Here is a 25,893-nt window from a genome sequence, read left to right on the forward strand (position 1 = left end):
TGTAAAAGACAGAAATTAGAAGAATTATTCATATGAACAATTGAACATTTAAGCGAGAAACATTTACCACTACATTAAGTTTTAAAATTGATCAAAGTTTGAACTCCAAGTGAGAATTAGAGTCGATTTAGAAGCTGCAGGTGCAACAAAAAACACTTTAAACTCACTTGTTGAGGTCGACATGTTTAACAAACAGTGAAGTAACAGTGGTTTGATGAGGTTAAAGACATCCAATGGTTGCCATGGTAGCGTAGACTTCATATGTGAACACCAATAGGCTAAAATCTCAAAAAAATTACATATGTTTGAGGTTAAAGGTTGATATAAACGACTCCAAAGACATTTCTGATACAAATTAGTGACAAAGTTTTTTTATTCAACTTTGAATATATCTTAAGTGCATTCATGTGACGGGTTGAGTATTAAACATTCAAATCTTCACAATGAAGAAGACGTGCGATAAATAACTGATATAGTTCAACTGTCTAACAGAGCCTTAAAACTTGCTTCAAACAATATTATATTTTAATAATATATAACTTAATGATGTTGGATTACAGGATTAAACATGTTACTTGGTTTTCTAATTGTTTGATTTGGAGATTAAATCAAACAAACAGAAGCTACTTGTTTACATTGTGAAAGAAGCCAAACTCTTTATTGAGACGTAAAAGACCATCATCATCTGGCAGTGTTGCAAAATATATTTGTCATACAAAGACTTATTGTAAATGATAATTTTTTTTCCAGGGTACTACTGTGTATATGAACCAGAGATGGACAACTCAACTGCTAACACAGTGAGGAACAAACAAACGTGATTATTTGATCAACGTTCATGTCAGAATTTATAATTAATGACCAATTTAAGCATCAATACTGGTAAGAACAAAAGGTTTGTGTGTTTTTTTAAGAAAATTGTTTGGCTTTTTTGTGTATTTTTGTTGTCCTTTGAGTGTTTTTCTATAAATTTGTTATTAGGAGTAATATTCTATATTTTTGTTGTCCCTGTGTGTCATTTTGTATATTTTTGTAAATACATATTTATTTTTATTCATTTTTTTTTATTTTTGGGGGAGCCTGTACAAACTTCGACCGAGGGCCTCATGTTGCCAGTGATCAGTTGCCCATGTCTGATATAAACTATAGCACATCCGCCACCAGGGAGTAATAGAGGTACTTGACATCACTTGTATATTAATACTGTCTGAAATGTTGCTCAGGTCTTCATTCTTGACCTTTCACCTTTCTTCTCCACTCTGTGCGTATAAGCGTTCTTCATCTAACAGTCAATGCTCAGCGTCTCCCGTCAGGGCTCGCCCTGCAGGGCCAGGTTCCTCCTGTGGAGCTCGTTGAGCACCACATCACAGTTGGAGCCGTCTGAGATGCCGCTGTCTGCAAACAAAGAGCCTGACAGGGACACAGTGAGCATTAAAGCAGGCAACCTGAAACTGTGTTAAAATGTGTGTGTGTGTGTGTGAGGAGGGTTAGAAAACACACTGCTGCAACCACTGCTGTTGGTGGCATCGCTGATGACCGAGGAGCTCCTGGACGTGTGGAACGGAGCTGCAGTGTTTGTCACGTGGCGCGTCGCGTTCCTATTGTGGGTGGCTGTTCTACTCCACTCTGCAGAGAACATGACGAGCATGGGCAGTCATTAGTGCACGTGTCAAACCAGAGTCGCCATCATGGGGGGCATTCGTGAACTGTGCCCCCCCTGCTGACCAACTGTGCCCTACTGTATCTTAATAATTTTGAGATATCTACAACTCAATTAGTTGGTAATTTACACAATAATTCGTTGTTCTCTGACTTTTTTTGCTTTCTGCCACGGGCTGAATCGGATACTCTAGTCTAAAAGGCCGGATTTGGCCCCCGGGCCTCATGTTGGACTTGTGTGGTTGAAAGCAGCAATTCTCAACTGTTGGGTCGAGACCCAAAAAGTGGGTCGCGGACCTGTACTGGGTGGGTCGCAGACAGCTGGTCAAAAATAAATAAATACTTAATGTCTCATGTTGCACTTGTCTTTTATTTTGAAAGAAACTTTTCTTTTGACAGGCATGCTGTGAAATGCATGTTGTACAGGCAAATATACTTATGTTTTAAAGAAGATTGTGTGTGCGTGTTTTCAACAGTTATTTTTGAGAAACTAAATTTGGTTGGTTGAATTCCAAATAAAAGTGGGTCACGATTTAATGACTGTTGCGAAATGTGGGTCCCAGGGTGAGACCAGATGAGAACCCCCTGGTTTAGAGCATCTAATTCGGCCCGTAGGAAAAAGCAAAAATAACAGAAAACGTGACCAACTAACCATTTGTAAATATCTCAGGCTGAATTTCCCTGTGCAGCTGTGCTTATATCACATGAGTCTCATCAGCTTTAATCTCAAATTGTTGAAAAACAAAAATCCTGCAATTTTCACAAAATATCTATAAACTGGTTAAAAAAAACAAGGAAATGATAGATCTTGCAGGGACTGATATGTCACTTATTACTTGGATATTGTCAGTGCCTCAAACATGAGAGATATGGACCAAAATATTTTTTTCAAAATGGCGATATACAATATAAATTTCGATATTTTGAACTCAAAGTCTTTTCTCGTCTAAGGGACAGCACGTGAGTTCTATAGTCTGTCTTGTTTAGGAGAAGGCCTGGCTTAGGACACACTCAGAAATCCATCTAACTGTGCTTTTCAAGCTACTTTGAGAAGTGGCAAAAGCAGTGACTCATAAAACGAGTATTTAAATACAAAATAAGCTATTAAATAAAAAATATATCAATAAAGGCGACATTGTGATTTTCCCACTTAAAATCTGCAGGTGAAATCAAATTTCTCTGTATTCGTCTCCTGAACTAATGTGAGTTTGACAGCCCTGACACACAACATTAGTTCTAGTTCCAAACCTGAGTTCTCAGCCAGTCGTAGGCGTCCACAGCACAGGTAGGTTCTCCACTGCCTGCGGACGTTGTCTTTCACAGCACAGTGGAAAACAAAGATAAAGAAACCTACACACACAGTAAATAAAAGCATGGCTGTCAGCTTTGTATTGCACTTCTTTAACTTTAAACATTTACACCTTAAACATTGTCTGACCCTGCAGGGAGTTGAAAATGGAGAAAAGGTAAACAAAGGGCGTGTGTAGCGAGCCCCAGGCGAAGAGGGCGAACCCCCAGGTGAGCCCCAGCAGGACCACCAGCCCAGTCACGCTGCGCACGTCCGTCAGCACGCCCCTGCTCGGGAACTGGTTGTGAGGATTCTGCTTCTTGATGCGAGCCAACTGGTACATGACCACAACGAAAACCAGCAGACACAGGACGAAGACCAGCAGGAAGTAAGCCACCACCCCCACGTAGAAGGCCACATCACTCCTCAGCCAGCAGCTATAAAATACCACACAAATATCAATGTTTGGACAACAGAGCCTCCTTTTTAGAACTATTAAAAATAATATTATATATATGTTTGTTCCTGGCTGCTGATTAGAGGCTGATGGTGAGTATTTACATAGAAAACAAATAAAGTTATGATTGTTATTGTATCTGATCTAAGGGACACATTATCAACATTCATGTCAGCATTGAGGATAATCTGATCTTTTGTTTTTTTTTTTATCATTTTGTATGTTCTTTTGAGTAATTATGTCAATTTGTGTGTTTTCTTTTTTTCATTTTGTGTGTTTTTGGAGTCATTTGTCTTTTCCTGTGTCATTTTGTATTTTTTTATGCATTTGCTTTGGGGACTGCAAAAAATTAGCCCAAGGGCTGCATGTGGACCCCGGGCCACCAGTTGCCTATGTCTGTTTTAAGGTCTTTGATAACCGGTTAAGGAGCTAATATTACTCTTAGAGAGGGACAATTGACATGTAACTTACAAGTCATCTGAGCTGCCATCTGTGTCTCTTCCATATGTAACAAGGCCATAGTTGTCTTTGTCGATTGATATCACAATAATCACCACAATCAGAGGAAACCCTGGAAACCAATGAGATTAAAACACATGCACCGCCGTCATCTCCATTAGACGTGCAGCAAAAGGAGACTCCTACCCCAGCCAATCAGAGAGAACTTCAGCATGTATCTGCCCAGGTAGGGGACGAACACTCGCACGATGCTCAGGTACATGTGCAGAGCCTCAAGCCCCGCCCACGTGAAGGACGTGAGCAGGAAGTAGTGCAGGAAGAAGGCGGTGCTAATGCAGAGGCCGACCGCCGGGTAGAGAGCCAGCCAGCCGTCCAATAGGAAGACCAGGTTCAGGAGGAGGAGGGAGAAGCAGAGCTGGACCAGAATCTTAGCAGGAATATCTCGCTGGAGTTTACTACGAAAAACAGTGATTGGTTCAGATTCAGAGTGTGAGGAGAATTAAGTGTTTAAATCAGTGACATCAACCATAGTTAGGCTCAAAGAGTTCTCAAATTTGATTTACTAGTGCACGAGTACACTTTACGAGTGAAGTAAAAAATATTTTGTCTTTACTAGTCCTACTAGTAAATTAAAAACAGTTCACAAGTAGTACTAGTAAACTAAAAACATTCTATTAGTACAACTAGTTCTTCTATTGGCTTTACTAGTACTACTAGTAGACTAAAAACAGTTTACAACTAGTACGAGTAAACTAAAACCAATCTATTAGTGATTCTCGTGAATCATTTGGCTTTACTAGTACTACTAAACTAAAAACTGTTTACTAGTACTACTAAACTAAAAAATGTTTACTAGTACTACTAAACTAAAAACTGTTTACTAGTACTACTAGCAAATTAAAAACAGTTTACCGGTATTGTTCGCAAATCTTTTGGCTTTACTAATACTACTAGTAGACTAAAAACACAAATTAAAAACACTTGACTAGTCCTACTAGTAAATTAAAAACAGTCTACTAGTACTACTAGTTATTCTTTTGGCTTTAAACTTGTACTACTAGTAAATTAAAAGCAGTCTACTGGGACTGCTAGCACATATTTTGGCTTTACTAGCACTACTAGTAAACTAAAAACAGCCTGCTAGTACTAATTACTGAGATTTTGAGTGTACTAGTAATAGAAATAAACAAAAATGTTGTTCTACTAGTAAATGTTTTTGGCGCACTAGTGTGCAAGAAGACCTTACTCGTAAAGTTTACTAGTAGACAGTGTTGTGTTATTAGTAGTACTAATAAACTTATGTTAAATATAAATACTAGTAAAACCTCAAAGCTTTACTAGTACTATTACCAACAACACAGCCCACTAGTAAGATCTACTAATGCACTAGTAAACCAAAAATCTTCGGTAGTAAAAGTTTGTGTTTACTAGAACCCTCAAAATATCATTAGTAGTACTAGTGACACGTTTTGCTTCACTAACAAAATGTACTCACGCACTAGTACACCTAAACTGAGTACATGTATTCCATATCTGAGAACTAGTAGAGCTTAACTATGGCTGATTGCCATGTGTGTTTTTTCTTACTCAAACATTAGATAAGTCAACAAGGTGACGGCCAGGAAAATGGCAGAGATTCCACAGCCAATGTAGGTGATGAAAGTGAGTACTTGTGCGTGTTTGGGATCAACCGTTTCCTGCCTTGATAAATCCTAACGAAACAAACACAATTTAAATCCAGAAACATTGGGAAAGCAGTCGTAGTCGCACACGCTGACACACGCTGACACTGACCAGCAGGATTGCAAAGGCTGTGAGATGGTTACAGCTGCAGGTGGAATCTTCTGCTGTGGTCCTGATGATGGAACAGCCCAGTGAGCTCCACCCTCCTCCACCACCTCAAACATACCAACACAACACATTCAATTATATTAGATATCAATCAGCCTATTTAAGTAATCATCCATGCTCTCACCGTTTAGAGCAAAGTCCCAGAAAACACAGGAAGCTGAGAAGTTTCCCTGCAAACCAAAAACAGACAACTGGTAAATTCCAACATAATAGTAAACAACATATCAAATAGTGCAAAACAGACAAAAAAATGTCCTCAAACTTAAATGGCTATGTTGGTATTTATTTACATTAAACAAAATCAAGCGACATTTACATTATGCCACTAAATATTCCAATACATACATGTTTTGGAACGTATTTACACCCAATTTTCACGATAAACAGGCAGGCAAAGAGACGGAAATGTAATTTCTCATGAAAAATATGACAATATCACTCTCCTGAAATGGAAGTAGACTAAACCCTCACCCACGTATTCTGGAGCATTATTACACATTTATGTAAAATTTTCCACCAACTTTAGCAAACTAACTGACATCAAATTTTGCGTAAAATCTCGTGGGTGGTTTTGGCCCGTTTTTTATAGCGGAAAAATATGAAACTAATAACAATCATTTATTTATCATATTAAACATGTTTGGCACGATTTCGGGAAGTTTAAAAACCAGTAATGTTATTCAGTCGGGGAAAGATTATAAAACAAAAACTGGAACAGGGTAAACTGATGCGGAGATGGCTAACTCTCGAACAACATTAATTTATAAACACACGTGGTTGTTTACCTCGACTGGGGTCAAGTATCTGATGGTCAATTCGATGTTTTCACTCAGATTCCTGATAGACATATCAGCCACACTGGAAGTCAGAACAGGGCTCACCGTTGTGTTATCTTTCAGACTTTTGTCCTGCAAAAATAAAAAAAATATATGCAGACTTCATGTTTGAAGGTCACTGACATCCTCACAGAGGTGTGAAAAATCAATCATCTTACTGTTATAGTAATAAATTACCTGAAAAAGAACACTGGTAGTGTAGAAAGAGAAGTGGACTCGATGGGCGTGCCGCTGCACTGCAGGACTGAGGCCTGACACGAGGGAGGACGGAAGGTAAACTGAACCCAGAGCGGACTTTGACCTTGGGAGTTGGGACCTGCTGAGACCCCCAAGCTGGAGGGGTCAAAACGGTCAAAGTCAGACAAAGGTGACTTTTATCACAGTCTGATCAAAAGGCCACATTATCAACATTGATGTCAGAATTTAGAATAATGACCAATCTGAACATGAACACTGAAAAGAACAAAGAAGTTTAGTGTGATTTTGTTGATGTTTTGTATATTTTTTGTCCTATTGTTGCCCTTTTCTTTTGTGTAGTTTTGTATTTATGAAGTCATAGTGTATATTTGTAATCCTTTTGTGTAATATCTCTGTGTTTTTGTTTGGCTTTTGGAGGCATTTTCTACATTTTTCTGTTATTTTGTGTAAGTATGGATTCATTTTGTGCATTTTAGGGTTTTTCTGGTTCATTTTGTAAATCTTTCGTTTATTCTTAAACAATTTAGTTGTCATTTTGTGTATTTCTGTCATTCTTTTGTGTATTAATCTATAATGTTGTATCTTTTCAGGATTCATTTGTGTGTGTTTAATTTGGGGGCCACACAAAATTTTACAGAGGGATGTCTGTGGTCCCCAAGCCGGCAGTTGTCCATGTCTGGTCTAAGCTATTACAAATATCACATGACATTAAAAACACTAACTTTTGAATATTGATTGTAATTTGACACCTGCTTCAAAAAAGTTCAGTCTAAGTTATTTGGCTACTGTTACTCCCAGCGATCAAGGTAAAGGACAGTAGCTCCACTAGTTAGCTTTGCAGGGTTTAAAAAAAAAAAACACACACACACATTGTCCTATATGTCAGATTGTAACAGGTTATCAATAACATTTACACATGACATTTGGGTTTGATTGATAAAAGTGTCATTTAGCCTCAAAATGTGCATCAAGACAAAGTTGAAAGGAAAAAAAAAATGATAGTATTATCATTCTTATTCGTAAAAACATGTCGTAAAAACTAAACTTTTGGTGTGGGCACTGGGGATTTGTTGACTGGACTACCTGAACATCATCTGTGCCAACAATGTCCATAGTTATTACTGGGAAGCTGGTCCCATCCACTCTCATGACAGCCAGAACCAGTGAGCTGGAAGAAAGCGCCTCGCTAACTCCATCAACCATCAGTTTCAGGCCCAAGTCCTCCACCAGGCGAATGAGCCTGTCACACAGAGGCAAAGCTCGAACAAAATCCCATTTTTCATGTGACAGTGAACATGTGAGTGTCCAGTGTAAACCTGTGAGCCGATCCAGAGAGGGCGTCTGAATCTCCGCCCATCAGGTTGCTGATTACCCTGACAGCCTTTTGTCCCATTGACAGGGAAACTGAGGAAGCGTTCAGAAGCTTCTCCAAGTCCCCGACCACCTGAGACACCTGCAAAGTCCAACAATAAACAGCCACAGTTAAATGGTGCGATTGAGATGGTTATCAGTTAAAATCCAGTTCGGATCCTTTTTTAGTTGCATTTTAATCGGTTTGGTTCCTCCATGCCTCCACTCAGGTGTTCCTCACCTGATTACCTTCTCTCACTATTTAAGAAGTGCTTGGACACGATCTCTGCCAGTTTGTCCGTCTCCTGATGTTCTTTATTGAATTCCTGTGGGCTGTGTGTGGTTACCTTATTATAATTTTGTTGGTCAGTGTTTTTTGACTTATCTTCAAAAGGACTATTTTTTAATATCACTCCGAATATCAATTTCTCATTATTTTTTTAAAAGGTTAGCTAACTAGTTTCAAGAACCGATTAAAAACATATATGACATAAAAAAATAAACATTAAATATTAGACATTTAATTAAACAAGTATTAACCGGCTACATTTTTAAAGCATCCTAAAGAATTTCAAAGCACTTTAAATATTTAGCAACATCCCCCCTTTCCTCACACCAACAATTAAATATGGGTTAATTTTTAAAATAAAAATGTAATATAAATACATCTGTAAGTAAATAAATGCAATTGAATAAATAAAACATTTAAGGAATTAAAGGAAAACGTGTGTACTCAACTTTTCTCCTTCAATACAGATATATACTGCATATGTTATGTTAACATATGGAGTCGCTAATTAATTTTTAAGTAGCTGTCATTTTTTGTCACTGACCTGTTTGGGAATAGTGACAAAAATAAAACAGTGTTTTTTTGTAGTTGTAGAACTTGATTCTGATCATATATAATACATTCAGACGTAGATATAAAAAGCTTTTCCAGGTTATAACATTTAGTTCTATTGGATGATGACTCAGACCTTAAGTTAAAGTGATTCAAAGCATCACCTGAGATGAGTTGAGCTGAGAGGCGTTTTGTGTTCGATCGATGAGCAGGTTTGCTAGTTCCTCCTGTGTTTCTGATCCATTGCCTTGACAAACAAAGAGAGGAAGACATGAGGATGAACACTCCAGTTGTGTCCCATGTCAAAGAATGACAGCTTTACCTACCAGCAGTTGTGGGTAATGTGGATGTGTATGGTGAACTGTTGGACGGAGGACTCAGTGAATGGTGTCCTGGGTCTTTTCTTGTGGGATTTGTTGTCATTGTGGCCACTTCTGTGGCTGTAGATGTCGTCAAACTGAGCAGAGATGTTGGTAATGTGGTTGAGGATGTTGTGTCAGCTTGTGTAGTGGCTGTTGCTCTCGATGTTGTTTTGGTTACTATCTCTGTGCTTGTGTTGTCTACCACTGCTGGGAGAGTTGTGTAGTCGTCAGGTGTTGTTGACGTTATTGAGCCAAACGTTGTGTGGGTGTCATTAGTAAAAGGCATGTCGTCTACAGTTGTGGGCAGAACTGTTGTTTGACTGTTGGTAACCTCATATCTCGCTGTGTGACGGGTAGTCGTGGTCGACTCTGTGGTGGTTACGATGTGCGTTGTATCATTTTGATGGGGGGCGACAGCAGCAGTTACCAAAGTTTGTGTCGTAACCATTGGAAGGATGTCAGTAGTTAACTTGTGTGTTTTATTGTATGGAGAGGATGTAACCATGGTAATGTTGTGTAGTGTTGTTTTTACTGGCGTTACAATGTGCAACGTATCATTTAGAATAGGCAATGCTGTGGTTACATTGTTTGAGGTGATATTTTGAAAAAGTGTAACTGTAGTTACATTGTATGACGCATCATTGAAAGATGTCGCCATAGTAAGATTTTGCGTTACTGTGTCATTCAGAGAGGCCATAACAATTGTTGTAACCATGGAAACGTTGTGTGTCACTGTCAGAGTAGTTCCATTGTTGGAAGAACTTGAAGCCGTGGATATGTTGTTATCATTAGGAAAAGGACTAACGGTAGTCACAGTTAGCGTTGTATCATTTAGTGAGATCGCAACCATGGAAATGTTGTTTGTCACTGTATTATTTAAAGACAGATCAACTGTAGTTACATTGTGTGTTGTATCATTTAGCGACAATGTAAGCGCAGTTACATTGTAAGATGCAAGACTAGGAGACACGGTAACCGTAGAAACGTTGATGGTTACAGTATCACTGACAAAATAATTACCTGTAGTTACATTGTGTGTGGCATCATTTAGAGAAGCGGTAACCATAGAGACGGTGGTTACTGTATCATTTAGAGATGCTGTAACCAGAGAAACGTTGTTAGTTACATTATCATTTAGAAAAGCTGTAACAATAGAAACATTTTTTGTTACAGTATCATTTAGAGAAGGCGTAACCATGGAAACATTAGTTACTGTATCAATTTGAAGAGGCGTAGCTGTAGTTGCGTTGTAAGATGCATCATTGGGCGACATTGTAACCATTGTAACGTTGTTGGTTAATGTATCATCTCGGGAAGGCGTAACCACTGAATCGTTGTCAGATACTGTATAATTTAGAGAAGGTGTAACCATAGAAACGTTGGTTACTGTTTCAATTGGAAGAGTCGTAGCTGTAGTTGCATTGTAAGATGCATCATTGGGGGACATCGTAACTATCGTAACGTTGTTAGGTACGGTATCATTTAGGGAAGGCGTAACCATGGAAATGTTAATTGCTGTGTCATTTAGAGAAGGCATAGCTGTAGTCACCTTGTAAAATGCATCTTTGGGAGACATCGTAACCATAGTAACATTGCTGGTTACGGTACCATTTAGAGAAGCTGTAACCATAGAAACGTTGTTGGTTAAGTTATCATTTAGAGAAGGCGTAACCATGGAAGTGTTGGTTACTGTGTCATTCACAAAGGGATTACTTGTAGTTACGTTGTGTTTTGAATGTGAATCTGTGGTCATAGTTTTGTTTGTATCAATCTGAGACATTGTGGGAGTTGTGTTGTAGGGATGAGATGTTACACCAGAGGGTGTCTGTACAGTGTGATTATGTGTGGCTGTAGTTTGTGTAGCGCCTCTAACACTAACATTAGGATTCTTAAAATCTGGGGAGAGAGTTGCATTGTTCGTTGTGTCACGTGGAGGTTGTGCAACTGTAGTTACTTTGTGTGCTGTGTTTCCTGGATAGGATGTAGTCGTAGGTGTATCTGTCCTTTCAGTGTCCTTTGGAAGGATTGTGGCTGTACGATTGTTGCCAACAGTGGCTGTAGTCCCAGTGTGAGGGCTATTTGTTGAAAGTGTAACTTTAGCTCTATTGTGGGTCATTGTGTCACCTGGAGGACTTGTCGTTGCATCGTGTAGTGTTGTGTCATTCAGAGATAGTGTTGTGGTGGCTATAGTGTAGCCAACACTATTTGTTGGAGGTGTGACTGTCATTACATTGGGTTTTGTTGTAACTTCTGCCCAAAATTGACTTGTCACATTGTTTGTTGTATTACTTTGAAAAGCTGTAACTGCAGTGCTAGTTTGTGCTAATGTATCCTTTGTAGACAGTGACGTTGTAGTTGTGTTTTGTGTAACTGCAATTGTAGCATTTGGATAAGCTGTGACACTAGTTTTATTTTGTGTTGTCGTGTCTTTTAGAGGCTGTTCTGTGACATGTTTTGGAAAGGCAACAGTTGTTACATTGTGTGCAGATGTTGTGGAATCAATTTTGCTAAAAGTAGCAGTAACTGTTGTAGTGTTTTTGTTTCTCCCCGTTGTGTTTTTACTTGGTGTCCTTAGTTTTGTGTGATATGTTGTTGTGTTTTCTACAACTGTGGAAGATTGTGTCGTTGTTGATGACTTGGTAAATGTTGTATGGGCAGGCCTCCAGGTGGGTTGTTGTGTGCTTTGTGCTGCTGGTTGAATATTGTTAGTCTGAGTGTGTGTCTGCGCTGTGGGAGGCTCCGACGGGCAGCTGTCAGCCATGATAATGGCCAGAGTCTCACTGGGGTCACTTTGGAAGGAAAACAAAAACAAATGGAAGATGGAAGTATTTTTCCTTCATTCTTACTGTGACTTCTTGTCTTTCTACTCCAGATAAGGAGAGCGATTGGCTTGAAACCATTTTTGTTGTAGTTTGTTCCCAGTATTCCCCGTGATATCACCTCACTCCACAAGACATTCAAATCTTTTCGTATAAACCCTAAAAATAAACATCTGCTACTGTTTTGCTGCAATTTTCAGTGAAAACACCAGAAATGTGTTTGGAAGTCATTTTGTCAGTCTTTTTAGTGCAAACAAGAAATAACAGTAAGAATGAAGTAAAAACACTTCTATGCAATGCATGAAGCTTTTCAGACAATGCTTTTTTCCCGAGCAAATATTTTTTATTTAATTGATCTATGAGGCCTACACAATGTTTTTATCTGATTAAAATAAAATATTAAAATATTGTCTACAGCAGCTTTAACAATAATCATGTAATTTTAATATTCAAGTATGATAACATCGTACTTTTTCCTTTTTTTTTAACTGCCTACATCTTTTGCACTGTTTTTCTATCTTGCACTGTTTATGAGAGCTGCTATTTTTCAAAAATGTTGTGCTTTTCTTGTACTTTGTCAAATAAAAGGATTCTGATTCTGATCTCCTCAGGTTAAATTCAAATGACTCCCTTAGTCCTTACACATACACCTACACAAAACTGGCCAGCAACACTTTATTCTCAAACCTCAAAAGTGAATTTTTTATGCTCAATTACCTTTTTTTCTTCTGGCTCTTTTTTTCTACTGCATATAATTGAGAAAGATATTTTTACTCATGTTATTGTTGATTTAATGTTTTTACTGCTGATTTTAAATGTTTTCATTTATTTTTAAGCTGTTGAATGTTTTCTGTTGCACTTTTTGATCATGTAAAGCAAATTGAGTTGCCTTTGTATAAAGGGCGCTTTACAAATAAATGTCCCCTGCCTTCCCTTCTTTTTTTCTCTCTTTTTTTCTCAAATTTTCCCTTTTTTTCCCCTCATTTTTCCTTTTTGTATCTGGTTACCTTTTAACCACCAGTCACAATATAATACAGCAGCTTGGTTACCATAGAAACAGCGAGGGGTTGGGCCGGCAGACGTCAGAGTCCGATAGGTCAGTGGAAACCCACGTCAGGTTGGAGACCAGCAGAGAGTGGACGGGCCAATCAGGAGGACCGCACACCACTGAGGAAACACACAAAACGAACATCAGGGATGGAAACGCACACTCAAACTAAACATCTGATGACAGAACAACAGGCTCACTCATGTGATGAAGAGGGCTTTCCATCATCATGGAGCGCTGGTCGATGCTCTGCAGGACAACATCATAAAGAGAGCAGCCATCGACGGGTTTAGACATCTCCAGTATGACCTGGCAGCTGTACAACCTGCAGAGCAACAGAAAACCAAAAACACACCATTAGCAAAGCTCTCACATCTCTGTCAACAAATGAATGAATAACACTTACCTGTTTGGTGACCCATCACATTCCACATGAGCCCCCTGTTCAAACAAAACAATATTAAAATGGTTTAATAGGGTGCAAATAATTTTTTTTCTGTCTAATCGCTCTGTTGGTCCAAAGATGTGTTATTATAATTTTAACTACAATTAGTTTGAAATAGATTTCATGATTATTGGTGTTAATAGTTAGTTGAGTTTTTTTTACATTGAAAAACTCCATGTCAGTAGGTGGCAGTAGTTAGCACATACACCGATTAGCGCATTGCTTTTAAGGATATATTGTAATTTAAAATAGACACTGACAACTGGAAGCACATGTGGAGTAATTTTGTGTAGCCCCCAAATTAAATGTACAAAATGATTACAAATATAATATATATATATATATAATATAAAAAAATATTTATATATACAAAATAATTTAAAAAAACATGGAAATTTACACTAAAATATACAAAATGACAACAAAAATACACAAAGTGACGACTTAAATATAGATAATCAAAAAATCTATCCAAAAACTTACAAAATTAAAATAAAATATACAAAATGACAGCAAGAATACAAAAAATGACTAAAAAAACTCATAACGACAACAAATATCAACAAATCGAAAACAAAAAATGACTCACAGAATTAACACACAGAATGAATAATAATAATCATCATAATCATAATAGCAATAATAAGTATTTCTTCATTTGTCGTAAAACTCACCTTGTAGACCTTGAAAATGTTTTCATAATCTTTGCATCTGGAAAGCAACAAGGTTCATTAAAGTCAAAAATAAATAAAACTTCACTACATTATGCTTGACATTGATACTTGGGTTAGGGTTGAATTATATGTGAACAAAAGAGATTTACCGACTGCGTTTGCTGCACTTGGACGTGACGTGTGGCTTCAGTAACTGAGAAACAAAGTGAAAGTGAGAGTGAGACCATCAAATGTATTCAGGTTTTAAGCATGATGGTTTCTCAGTGTGTTTACCAGGCTTTTTATTAAGTCCAGGTTAATGTTGGCACTTTGAATACTGACGATTAAGGCGTAAAAATGACCTGAAAAAGTACAACAAAAAAGAATGAAAATGTCCATTAATGAGCCAAAGATTGGCATCTTTAATCACTGTCACAATTATGTAATTGTCATACCTGAGAGCCACATCATAAACATTCATGTCATTCATCTGAGCATTAACAAAGGAAACAATGGTTTGTGTTTTTTGGCGTAATTTTTTTATATTTTTCTCAAATGTTTCTGGCCGTTGTTGTTTTGTGTTTCCTTTGTAGTCATTTAGTGTATTTTTCTAATTTTGTGTGCACTGGCAGTACATTTGCATTTTGTGATTTATTTATTTTTCTTGATATTTTGTGAGGTTGTTTTGAGTGATTTCTTTTTTAATTTCTATTGCCGTTTTGCATATCTTTCTCTCATTTTGTGTATTTTTGCTGTCATTTTCAAAATTGTTTTGTGTGTTTGTTGTTATTTTGTGTTTTTTAGTCAGAGCCTATGCTACGAAGCGAGATAATTAAATCCTGGATTAATCTCCGTTAGCGGGCTTCACCCAACGAAACATTCCCTGTCAGAGAGAAGCTGTCACAACTGAGTTAAGCATGTCGATTTCAGTCTGGTTAACAGGCGCTACTCTAGTGACGGAAGTCGATATTACAGTGTCAGTCCAATCACACACGAACTGTAGAACATCACAACTGAGGAATAATTCTTTGAAAATATGAAGAATTAAAATCCATAATTCAGACCAAAAACAACAGTGTTACTGCAGTAAAAGCAGAAATTAATCAGTTTCACTTTCTTTTACCTTGTCTGTGGCTCTGATGATGCGTTCATACAGCTCAGCCTACATTATAAGGTGGAATATATTTATATTTTATATTATACATTACATTACATACTTACAGGGTTGAAACTCTTTGCATTAACCCAGAATACATGAGTTAATGAAGAAATGAATTAATTAATTTGTCGGTGTGAAAGCACCCGATGCACTCAGACTATCAGCTGACTTATTTTACTTTGTCAGTCCATCAGATAAAAATCTCTATATTTCCTATAGGATGTCATTGGTAAATGAAAAGATTGGATCAATGTCTAAATATTCTCTCTCGTCAGCTGTCAGATCAGATCCACACAGTGACGTGTTCACACATCACCTTTTATTGAACAGCTCGTTTTCTAAGCGAACTGATTGGTTAGGAGGCGGGCCTTTAGCTCTCGCTAAGATCCTAGCCAGAACAAAACCTGCTCCCGACAAGGTTAGTCATTCAGCCTAAGTTACCATGGTGATTTTGCTCCGTAAGATGTTAACGTGTTTCGTAGGACAGCACACTAATTAAATCCCGAAAGTTAGCGCAATAAGAGGTAATCGTAGTGTATTTGTGGAGCCATTTTTTGTATTTGACATTTTTTTAATTTTTATTTCATTTTGTGCATTTTTGTTGTTAAAATGTGTATTTTTAAGAGTCACTTTGAGAATTTTTGTTGTCATTTTGAGTGAATTTTTGCGTTTACCTTGAGGGCTGCAAGTTTGCCATGTTTAATCTACAGAGATCTGCCTTCTACTCTCTTTTCAGCCATAAATAATTGACATCTGAAGGTGTGCTGTGGTGTCTGACTGTTTAAAATGAAGCCTTTCTTACTTGTTGAATCGCAGAAAGCAGTGCAGTCACAGTAGTGAGGCTCTCGTCCTGCTGTACAAAACAAACAGTGTTACACCAGGTGGGGACATATTGTTATATAAGACGGTAAAAGGGTTTTTTTTTATACTCACGGCTGCATGAATCTGTCTTTGGTTGTGATGTGAGGTGGGAGTTGGGGTCTAAAGGCAAGCTGTGAAACTAATATAGAGTGAAGTCTGTATAGAAACTATTATTGTTGAGTAGCAAACAAAGCAGCTCACCATGAAAGCTTTAACGGCAAGCCTGATAGACAAATATCCTCTATGGAGTTCACGGATGAACATCTGACGAACCCACTGCGAGTTGGTCCCGCATCATCACACAGGTTTCGCTTCACTGTGGATTTAATTAATATCAAAGAGCTGAAAATATCTATCAATACATTAATTAATATGATTATACATAGTCATCGAAGGGAGGCTGCAGTGGAGACATAACATTAGAAAAGTAGAGTTGAGAGGCTGCAGTGGAGACATAACAGTAGAAAAGTAGAGTTGAGAGGCTGCAGTGGAGACATAACATTAGAAAAGTAGAATTGAGAGGCTGCAGTTGTGACATAACATTAGAAAAGTAGAGCAGAGAGGCTGCAGTGGAAACATAACATTAGAAAAGTAGAGCAGAGAGGCTGCAGTGGAGACATAACATTAAAAAAGTAGAGCAGAGAGGCTGTAGTGAGGGCATAACATTAGAAAAGTAGAGCAGAGAGGCTGTAGTGGAGACATAACATTAGAAAAGTAAAACAGAGAGGCTGCAGTGGAGACATAACATTAGAAAAGTAAAACAGAGAGGCTGTAGTGGAGACATAACATTAGAAAAGTAGAGCAGAGCGGCTGCAGTTGAGACATAACATAAGAACAGTAGACACTTCCCAGAACCCACCTGTTCAAACTTGCTTTTCTTTCATCTTTATTGTTATTTATTTATTTATGTTTGTCTTATGTAAAGCGGCTTTGAGTCCCAAAAAGTGCTATATAAAATAGATGCATTATTATTATTATAAGATTAGAACACAGTAAAGCTGAGAAGGCAGAGTGGAGACATAACATTAGAACACCAGAAAGAAAAGGAGCCACAGTTCTAAACTGAATCAGCTTAATTTGACTCTGACTTTTATCATCAAGTCTTTCCAATGAAGGCAGAAGTAAAGATATTCTGATCGATACATTTAATGATCACAGCTGTTCAGGAAACAGAAATATGAGACACAATGAACATTTCCAGGGGGGGCAGAGCTGTGCCGCAGAGGCAGTGAGAGGTTCCCACAGTTTATCAGTGTTTGCTTGTCTTTATCACGTCCAGATGATGTTTTATTACGTACAGAACGATCAGATCTCACCTACTCTCTCCACCTCTCCACTGATTTTTGCTTGAATGTCCTCTCCAGGTTGCTGCAGTGCAGAGTCTCCAGCCCGCTGCAGGTCACATGCTGAGGCTGCACGGCTGAGCAGCAGCAGCACGTCGCAGAATGCTTGGCTGGAAACCAAAACCCTCACAATGTAATGTATTCAACCTCAAACACAATGCAATGATCAAAAGAAGCCACTGTGACATGCTGTTACCTGATAACCATGTGTTCACTGCAGGACAAGTTCACAACCTGTGACCAAGTAACAGCACACTTTAGATTTTGGAGGGAGTTTTAAAGTAATCTGTGAGTTAGTTTTAGCAGTCAGTGAAGCAGACTGACCTGCAGATGGCAGAAATGTACAGATCCTGTTGCCGGATGTGCTGAGTCGCTGCTGTTGGACTGACAAGCAAAGGCTTTGGATACCTGTGTAAGAGATGAGGTCACTGAGGTGTTCAATAGGGGTGTGCATTGCCATGAAACTGACCATGCAATTCACAAGTTTGTGCCACAATATGTACAATATATACTTTCTATTTTATTTTTAGTCATTATATATATTATATTTTTTTGTTTTTAATTTTAATATTGTTAACTTATACATAAGCATTTGGCACTGTTATTCAGTTTTTATTCAGTAATTATTATTAGTGCTGTTTTCTTTTCTTTTTTTTATATGCCACTCTTTGCTTTTCTAACTACCCCTCGGGGATGAATAAAGTTTTTCTGATTCTGATATAATTACAAATAATTACAATATATCCTGGTACAAAACAATACGATATACATTGCAATCTGTCATCTGTCATTACAAATAATATATAGTTACAAATTTCCCCTTTACAAGTACAAAATACTATTTATTATATTTATTTGCACCCCCTTCAAAAAAGTTTAACTTTTGCTTCTACAACAGATTATGATCCTGTTAAGTTCTTAAATTCTTTTTTTTTAGTAACCACATACATCTATAAAAATGCTCAGAGTGAGGTAGTTTAACAAGGTCTGACGCATAGTGACCGGGTGTTTACATGCTATGCATATTGTTAGGGCAATGAATTTTTATTTTATTTTTTTTGTTAAAAAAATGATTAAAAAAATCTATTTGGACATTTTTTGGATTGATACAATAATTGTGTGGTGAAATATCGCGATACATCGCCAAATCAATTGTGTTACATCCTTAGTGGACATGCAGTTTTACTCTGATGCTTTGAACAAAAATGTATCTATGACTGAAGAAATATATAAGAGCTGCAGACTGATATGTGATAAATAAAAAGCCTCTTACCCAGTTGTGCACATCCTGTTCTGTCTTTTTGCTTCCTTTGACCTCCACATTTAAAGGCATCAAAAAGTATACGTCTGCAGAGAGAGATAATCATAAACATACATGTTGAATGCTCAGAACTAATAATATTAATAATGATAATAAGATCTTACTTGTATCAGAGCAAATGCGACGGCTGTCACACGTTACACGAGAACCTGAAGAAGAAAAAAAGGAGCTGAATGCCAAAGTTGGTGATATTTTATTTATTTTTCTTTGTTCTTTGTTTTGTTTCTCTCACAAACACAGATACACAAAGACCAACCTGAGGCTCCTCCCACACGGCTCTGAATGGCCATTGAAGGAGTGCTTGCAGGACTCTGGGTGTTTGTGGGGATCTGATTGGCTGGACCAGAGTAAAGGGGCGGTGCAGGCAAAGAAAATGTCCAGGCTGTGAGAGCAGAATGTCATGTCAAATTTACAGAATGCTATAAAACTCTATAATATTGTGCTGCCAACTATGTCTCAGTTTTAGTGTTAAGGTCGGTTTCCATCCACTCATCATTGCGGCCACCTCGTGTGCACCCCTGGATATTACAGTTTCATGTTCATACGTACCAGGTGGAGTCCCAAATAATTTTCCAAATCCAGATCCAGCAGCTGAAACAAAGAACAGGATCATTTAAGGTTTTACTATGAGAGCAAACGTCATCTGCATATTTTTTATTTAAGTCAACAAATTTAGATAAATAATTTTAACATTTCATTGACTTCTTTTACTCCTTTTCACATTTTTGGTAGGATTTAAATAGTTATATTTCATATTTACTGAAATGTGTTACTACTACTGTAATTTCTATCAATTATATATGGTTTCAATTAAATCCATTATTCCTTATTTGATCATTTCTCAATTTTGCCATTAATCTTAACATTTTCTTTAATTTCTCAATATTTCAAGAATTTAATTTTTTATTTATTAAAATATATTACATTGTTACAAACCATATTTTCTTACTTTGATGTTTTTCCATCAGTATTATAGTTCCTAATTTTATGTTATTTTTTGGCATTAATGTGAACGTTTATTTATTTTCTTGTTTTATTTTTATTCACTATTTGATATGGACATCACAATTACATTAGTTACCCAGATTTATTGTTTTGAGTGTTTTAGCACATGTGCTAGTTTACAACACCTGTCCACAGGTGGCTTTTAAAATGGTTAAAAGTAGCAGAAATAAGAAAGTAAGGAGGAAATACGCAGTGCACAAAACATTAAAGAAAGAAAAGCAATATTCAGAATTAAATACAGTCAGTTACAGGGCAGAGGCAGATATATTGTTATTGTAAGTATTTTATATATGTTTTTATGTATCTGTTTATATAGTTTTACTTTTGTTGGACACATTTTAAAAACAAAGTAATAACAAGTCCCATTTCTGCTTGTGTTGAAGTTATGTTAGATTTTAACCCAGAGATTATTAGTCCAGTGATTCCCAAACGTTGTCTACTGTGAACAATGGAAAAACTCCCCATCACAACATTTTTTTCTTTTAAAAAGGGTAAAAAGGTCACACCTAGGGGGCACACCTCCCAGTTTGGGAACCACTGAATTAGTCAGTGTAACAGGTCTGTAAATTAATGCAGTATTCTCATTCAAACTTGATCCACCCCCCCTCCTACCACACATGAGGTAGGGGTCCCTCTCTCTGGCTTTAGGACTGGTTTTCCAGTATCGGTCATCCCAGCCAATCACAGAGCCGTCTTCACACAGCTCGTGCTCTCTCAGGTCCGCCCACATCCTGAACAGGTAGAGCTCCAAGACCCCCACTTCAGGGCCCCTGGAATGGCAGCCGAGCCACAGTGAGCCATGAGGGGGGATGGCCTGGGCGATGACAGTCCTCTTTGCCACCAGCATCTCATCCACCTGTAAAGTGACCTCAGTGAGTGAATGAAGTAGCTGCTTACGCTCTTACAGAGCTAGAAGTGTGGATGAAATCACCTCCAGGCTGAAAGTGTTTCCTGGTACGTCCCTCTTCAGACACAATCTGTGCCACAACTGTGGGGCCAGTCTGAGAGGAAAGTTGTGACGCACTCGTAGGAGCCATACGTATATGGCCCCCTCGTCCCCTTCCAGACCAAATTCTGGCCTGTTTAGGCCCAAAGCCCAAACCGAGCTGTAGGTGAAGGCCACCCAGGACCCCGGGGCTACCACACGAATGTTAACGCACACGGTCATCTGAAGAAGCTGAGGAATGGAGGCCCAGTCTCGCAGGATCCAGCGGTCCCCACAGTCGTTCAGTACTGCCTTGGTGTCACCAAGGAACGAACCAAGCACTGCAAGAAGGGAAGGAATACAGATTTAGGGCCTCAGACAGGGACGCTGTTACACACAAGTGTTGTTGTCATTTAAAGTCGCAATGAAAAGGCATTAAAAAAAGATAAGCAGCTTTTATCAGAGTGGGAGCAACAAAGATGATTCCCTGAATTGAGGGCCATAATGACTAATCTGAGCATTAATACAGGATATACAGGATTTGTAACCATTTTGTGGCAGTTTCTACAGTCATTTTATGTACATTTGTAATTTGCTAGTTTTCTTTGTTTATTTTCCTGTTACTTTTCAAGTCAATTGTATTTTTGTTGTCGTTTTGTGGATTTTTTGGTGTCATATTCTGTATTTTTGTTGTAACTTATAAATAAAAAAATATAACTGCCTATAAAAAGACAAAACTACAACAAAGTTACTGCAAAAATACACAAACGTACAAAAACACCACACGAAATGACAGATGTTAACACAAATAGACACCAAAGACATGGAAGAAATTATGGAAAAAACATGCAATTACAAATCTACATAAATTGATAATAAACACACAAAATGACAAAATAAATATGCAAACTGACAATAAAAATACCCTTAATGACTCCTAATGAAAAAACACCCAAAGTGACAGAAAAAAAACACAACTTAAAAGAAACACACATAAGGACCAAAAAAAAAAAACACAAAAATGACTGAAACTTACATAAAATAAAAGCAAAATGATACAACATAACACTTTATAGCCTGTTTCTACACCTGAAGATTCCTTATTTTAGGAAAGAAAGTCAGAGTTTTGAAAGGCTGTTCATACTGATAATGGGAAGCATGTTTAAATGAGGAGAGCAGAAGAGACACGTGTGGATGAGGACAGAGGTGAGATCCAACACATAGAATACCTTTGGGTGGAGGAGCTGCCAGCAGCAAACTCTCCATAAGAAAAAAGTAAAGCCTCCATCGTCTCTTTAAGCAGGGGCTGATCATCCTCCTGGAAACATGAGGGAGGAAGCACTTCATTTAATTGTCACACTCGCTCAAACTGTCACAATTATTCAAACTATATGAGTGGAAACAAAGTATTTGAGAACTTAGATAATTTCCTCTTCCCGTTTTCTCCCTCCGAGCACATCCTCTTTCATGCAAACTTGTTTTTCCTGAAAGTAACCATTTCTTTTTCAGCAGTGGGATCACGCAGAAAAATGTCTTTACAAAATGTAAACTAAAACGATGTAATGCGGTGTGGGCTTTTGTCTGTCGCAGGATTGACTGCGGGGCTGGGGTGTGCGTGAGAGGTTATATTACAGCAGACAGCACTGACACCTATAAAAATACACATTATTGTCCCACTGAGCTTTATCTGCCATCTCACTATGTTACACTACCAACACAAATACTTAGGGCCTACAGAGACAACACTAGCCTGATGACTCTACTATTTAGTTTACTATTTACGAGTTTATTCTGTAAAGTGCATCCCTACCTGACCAATTTACATTGTGGTTATTGCAACATACTTTTCATAATTTTTTTTTTTATCATGGCACTTGAAGGCGTGGGGTACAACAGCAAAAGATTAGCCATCTAGCTTTGCTAAGATTTAGTTTAGATAACATTTTGTTAAAGTAAGATTTAGACTAAGATTTAGTTTAGCCATGATTTAGTTTGGCCATGATTTAGTTTGGATAGAACTTCATTTTGCTAAGATTCAGCTTAGCTAAGGTTAAGCTAGCCAACCATGATTTATTTTAGCTATGCTTTAGTTTAGACAGAATTTAGTTTAGCTAAGATTTAGCTTAGCTAAGGTTAACCTAGCTATGATTTAGTTTAGCTAAGATTAACCTAGCTAAGATTAACCTAACTATGATTTAGTTTAGATATAATTTAGTTTAGCTAAGATTAAGCTTAGCGAAGGTTAACCTAGCTATGATTTAGTTTGGCTAAGATTAACCTATCTAGCTATGCTATGATTTAGTTTAGCTAAGGTTAATCTAGCTAGCTACAATTTAGTTTAGCTAAAGTTAACCTAGCTAGCTATGAATTAGTTTTGTTGAAATTTAGTTTAGCTGTGATTTATTTTGAGGTCAACCTAGCTAGCTACGATTTAGTCAAGCCAAAATTTAGTTTAACTAAGATTTAGTTTGAGATTTAGTTCAGCTATGATTCATCTTAGATAGCCTAACTAAGATTTAGTTTGGCTATGATTAAATCAAGATAGAATTTAGAGTAGATACAGTATTTAGTTTGATATTTAGCTTAGCAAAGATTTTGTTTAGCTATGATTTATTGTGGACAGAATTTAGAATAGCCAAGATTTAGTTTAGCTAGGATTAGCTGTTAATTCAATAGGTATTCAGTCATCTGCTCATGATTAGTTTACATTCAGTCAACAAAAAAGGACACACGGGTCAAAAAAATTTGGAAAATGAGTCATAAAAGCCATAGGAAAATAATTGTATTCTGCAATGGTTGGAATCAGAAAGTGAACACCACTTCCATTAGGGTCAAAGGTACACATGCATTGTTTCTTAGAAACACATGCCCTAAGGGTCATTATAATGATCTGATGATTGTCAACAAGAATAGGTAGCATTATGTTTTCACCACCAACAGCACAGATCTCACCTCTTTTTCAACAACCTAACTCAGTCATGCGTACTTCCGCCACTTTTTGGTGATTTCCCATCAACATCTTAGGAGTCCAATTGTGTTAAGGTGTAACTTTCCCAAACTTGGATTTGTATCCATGTGTCATATCGGCATCAGAAAGATGATCCCTCAAAGTCTCCGGGGCGTCTATTGTCATCCCTTTACTTAAGTTCATCTCACGTTGTGTCTTTCTACGGAGATGGTAAATGGTAAATGGACTTGATTTTATTTAGCGCTTTATCACCACACTGAAGCAGTCTCAAAGCGCTTTACACATCAGCTCATTCACCCAATCACTCTCACATTCACACACCAGTGGGACAGGACTGCCATGCAAGGCGCTAGTCGACCACTGGGAGCAACTTAGGGTTCAGTGTCTTGCCCAAGGACACTTCGACACATAGTCAAATACTGGGATCGTGCCCCCAACCTCTCGATCAGAAGACGACCCACTACCACCTGAGCCACGGTCGCCCCGAGATAGATTCTCTTCATTTTAGAAGTTATCTTAGCTTCTTTGGACTTTCTTCAAACCGTCACAAAAGACAATATTCCAAGTTTGATACTTTCCTTCAGATGTTGTTGACTTGGCTTACCCCATGTGTAGATCCTGTTCTTGCTTGGTGTCCGTCCTACGAAGGAGGACTTCGCTTCTCAGATCTTGACTGCTTGTGTAGCTCCATCTTTTACACTTAATTCAGTCCTGTCTCCTTCTCTTCTGTCCTTAGCTGTTGCACCACCAGCATCCTCCCATCTCACGTTCTAGTCTTAGACAGTCAGGGTGTGTGTGTATGTGTGTAGGAAAACAGGCATGAAATGTGAGGCCTGCCTGCAGGACACCATAGACAGATTATAGACACACCCCTGTGAAGGAGGAGGGAGTTGCAGATCATAGACTGATGTCATAAAAGTTTAATCTATCTGTGAATTAATGTCCCTGTCTATTCAGCCTTCAAATTATAACCACTGACAGGGAGGACATATCAGGTAGGAGTTACACAAGTACTACTGTATAATGAGGTGCTAGTTATCCTGGTGTGCAGGGGTTACAATCTATACTAAAACAGGACCAAAAGAGGAAAGAGGGGAACCACCAACGATTTTATGGACTCAAGGATGTTTTTCACAATCTGATGGGACAGTAACTTTACCTGCTCAAAGCTTTGATCCTGTCAAAAATACTTGCAATTAGTTTGCAGAAGCAAGAGTGTGGTCAACAATAAAAACCAGGTGGTCCTAATGATAGCATTGATTTGTAGTTACAGCTACATCTAGATACTAAATTTTCAGAATTTACTATATTTCCTCGTCAGTTCCCCCTTTTCTACTTCATCGCCTTCCTTGTTTATTTACATAATTACCTTGCTGGCTATTAGACTTCCCGAAATTGCACCAAACTTGCTAAAAATGGGTACAATGTATACACTTCCTATGATTTATGGAAGCCAGGAAGCTTAATTTGAAATTACGTTGCAAGAATGACTAGGGATGTAACGATTCACTCAACTCCCGATACGATACTCTCATGATTTATTTTACAAAATAAATTCTGGTTTTATAGTAAACAATGCAAAACTACATAATAGTTCTTTTTCTTTTTAAAAGGGCAACTGAAAATGTATTTTGTGCCTTAACAATTGGACTTTAAAAAAAAATAAATAAACAGTCATTGCATTGTATTTACGTCAGATATCTGTTTGGACCAGCAGAGGGTGCTGGTAACCCAGTGGTCGGTTGGCATGTAGTTTTTCTAGCAGTGAAGGGAAGCTATGCTAGCAGACAGAGCTAATAGAAAAAAAACGCGACTTTTACAGATATTCACGTAATATTACAGATATTCTTTCGGTGCCAAAGGGGTAAAGAATCATTTATGAACATATTTAAGAGTAGATGGCGGCCAGAAAGAAAGTAGTAGCAGATTCCGCCCACCGCCAACACTTCTGGATAGCGCCCTCTGCTGTTTAAAAAAAGTACTGCGATGCAATTTTCAGAGCATCGACGTGAACCGTGATACCTATGAATCAATTTTTAACTGCC

The 25,893-nt window shown here is 37.8% G+C and overlaps 1 protein-coding gene across 3 annotated transcripts; it reads right to left on the minus strand.

Moving 5' to 3' along the window:
* Window positions 1-554: 554 nt before the first annotated feature.
* adgrg2a (adhesion G protein-coupled receptor G2a) lies at window positions 555-24,652 on the minus strand. 3 transcript variants are annotated; one of them, XM_028435138.1, is made up of 35 exons: window positions 24,453-24,652; window positions 22,110-22,198; window positions 20,887-21,221; window positions 20,568-20,811; window positions 19,500-19,541; window positions 19,207-19,332; window positions 19,055-19,099; window positions 18,903-18,976; window positions 17,954-18,037; window positions 17,826-17,863; window positions 17,603-17,739; window positions 16,488-16,602; window positions 16,359-16,417; window positions 16,228-16,275; window positions 14,561-14,628; window positions 14,437-14,480; window positions 14,288-14,324; window positions 13,575-13,609; window positions 13,369-13,493; window positions 13,170-13,287; window positions 9,266-12,090; window positions 9,104-9,186; window positions 8,065-8,201; window positions 7,832-7,988; window positions 6,728-6,883; window positions 6,500-6,622; window positions 5,839-5,884; window positions 5,658-5,761; window positions 5,451-5,575; window positions 4,050-4,318; window positions 3,876-3,975; window positions 3,098-3,384; window positions 2,908-3,009; window positions 1,501-1,626; window positions 555-1,410 (listed from the first exon to the last, which is right to left on the minus strand). In XM_028435138.1, the coding sequence occupies exons 1-35, from the start codon at window positions 24,455-24,457 to the stop codon at window positions 1,310-1,312; spliced, it is 6,609 nt and encodes a 2,202-aa protein (XP_028290939.1). In that variant the 5' UTR covers window positions 24,458-24,652; the 3' UTR covers window positions 555-1,309. The 3 variants fall into 3 exon arrangements, with proteins under 3 accessions (XP_028290939.1, XP_028290938.1, XP_028290940.1); XM_028435137.1 differs by having other exon boundaries at window positions 16,228-16,278; XM_028435139.1 differs by lacking the exons at window positions 17,826-17,863; window positions 17,954-18,037; window positions 18,903-18,976; ... (5 more) ...; window positions 22,110-22,198; window positions 24,453-24,652 and having other exon boundaries at window positions 16,228-16,278; window positions 16,359-16,425; window positions 17,603-17,724.
* Between the last annotated feature and the right edge of the window lie 1,241 nt (window positions 24,653-25,893).

This window comes from Gouania willdenowi, chromosome 20, assembly GCF_900634775.1.
Source record: "Gouania willdenowi chromosome 20, fGouWil2.1, whole genome shotgun sequence".
Taxonomy (NCBI): Eukaryota; Metazoa; Chordata; class Actinopteri; order Blenniiformes; family Gobiesocidae; genus Gouania; species Gouania willdenowi.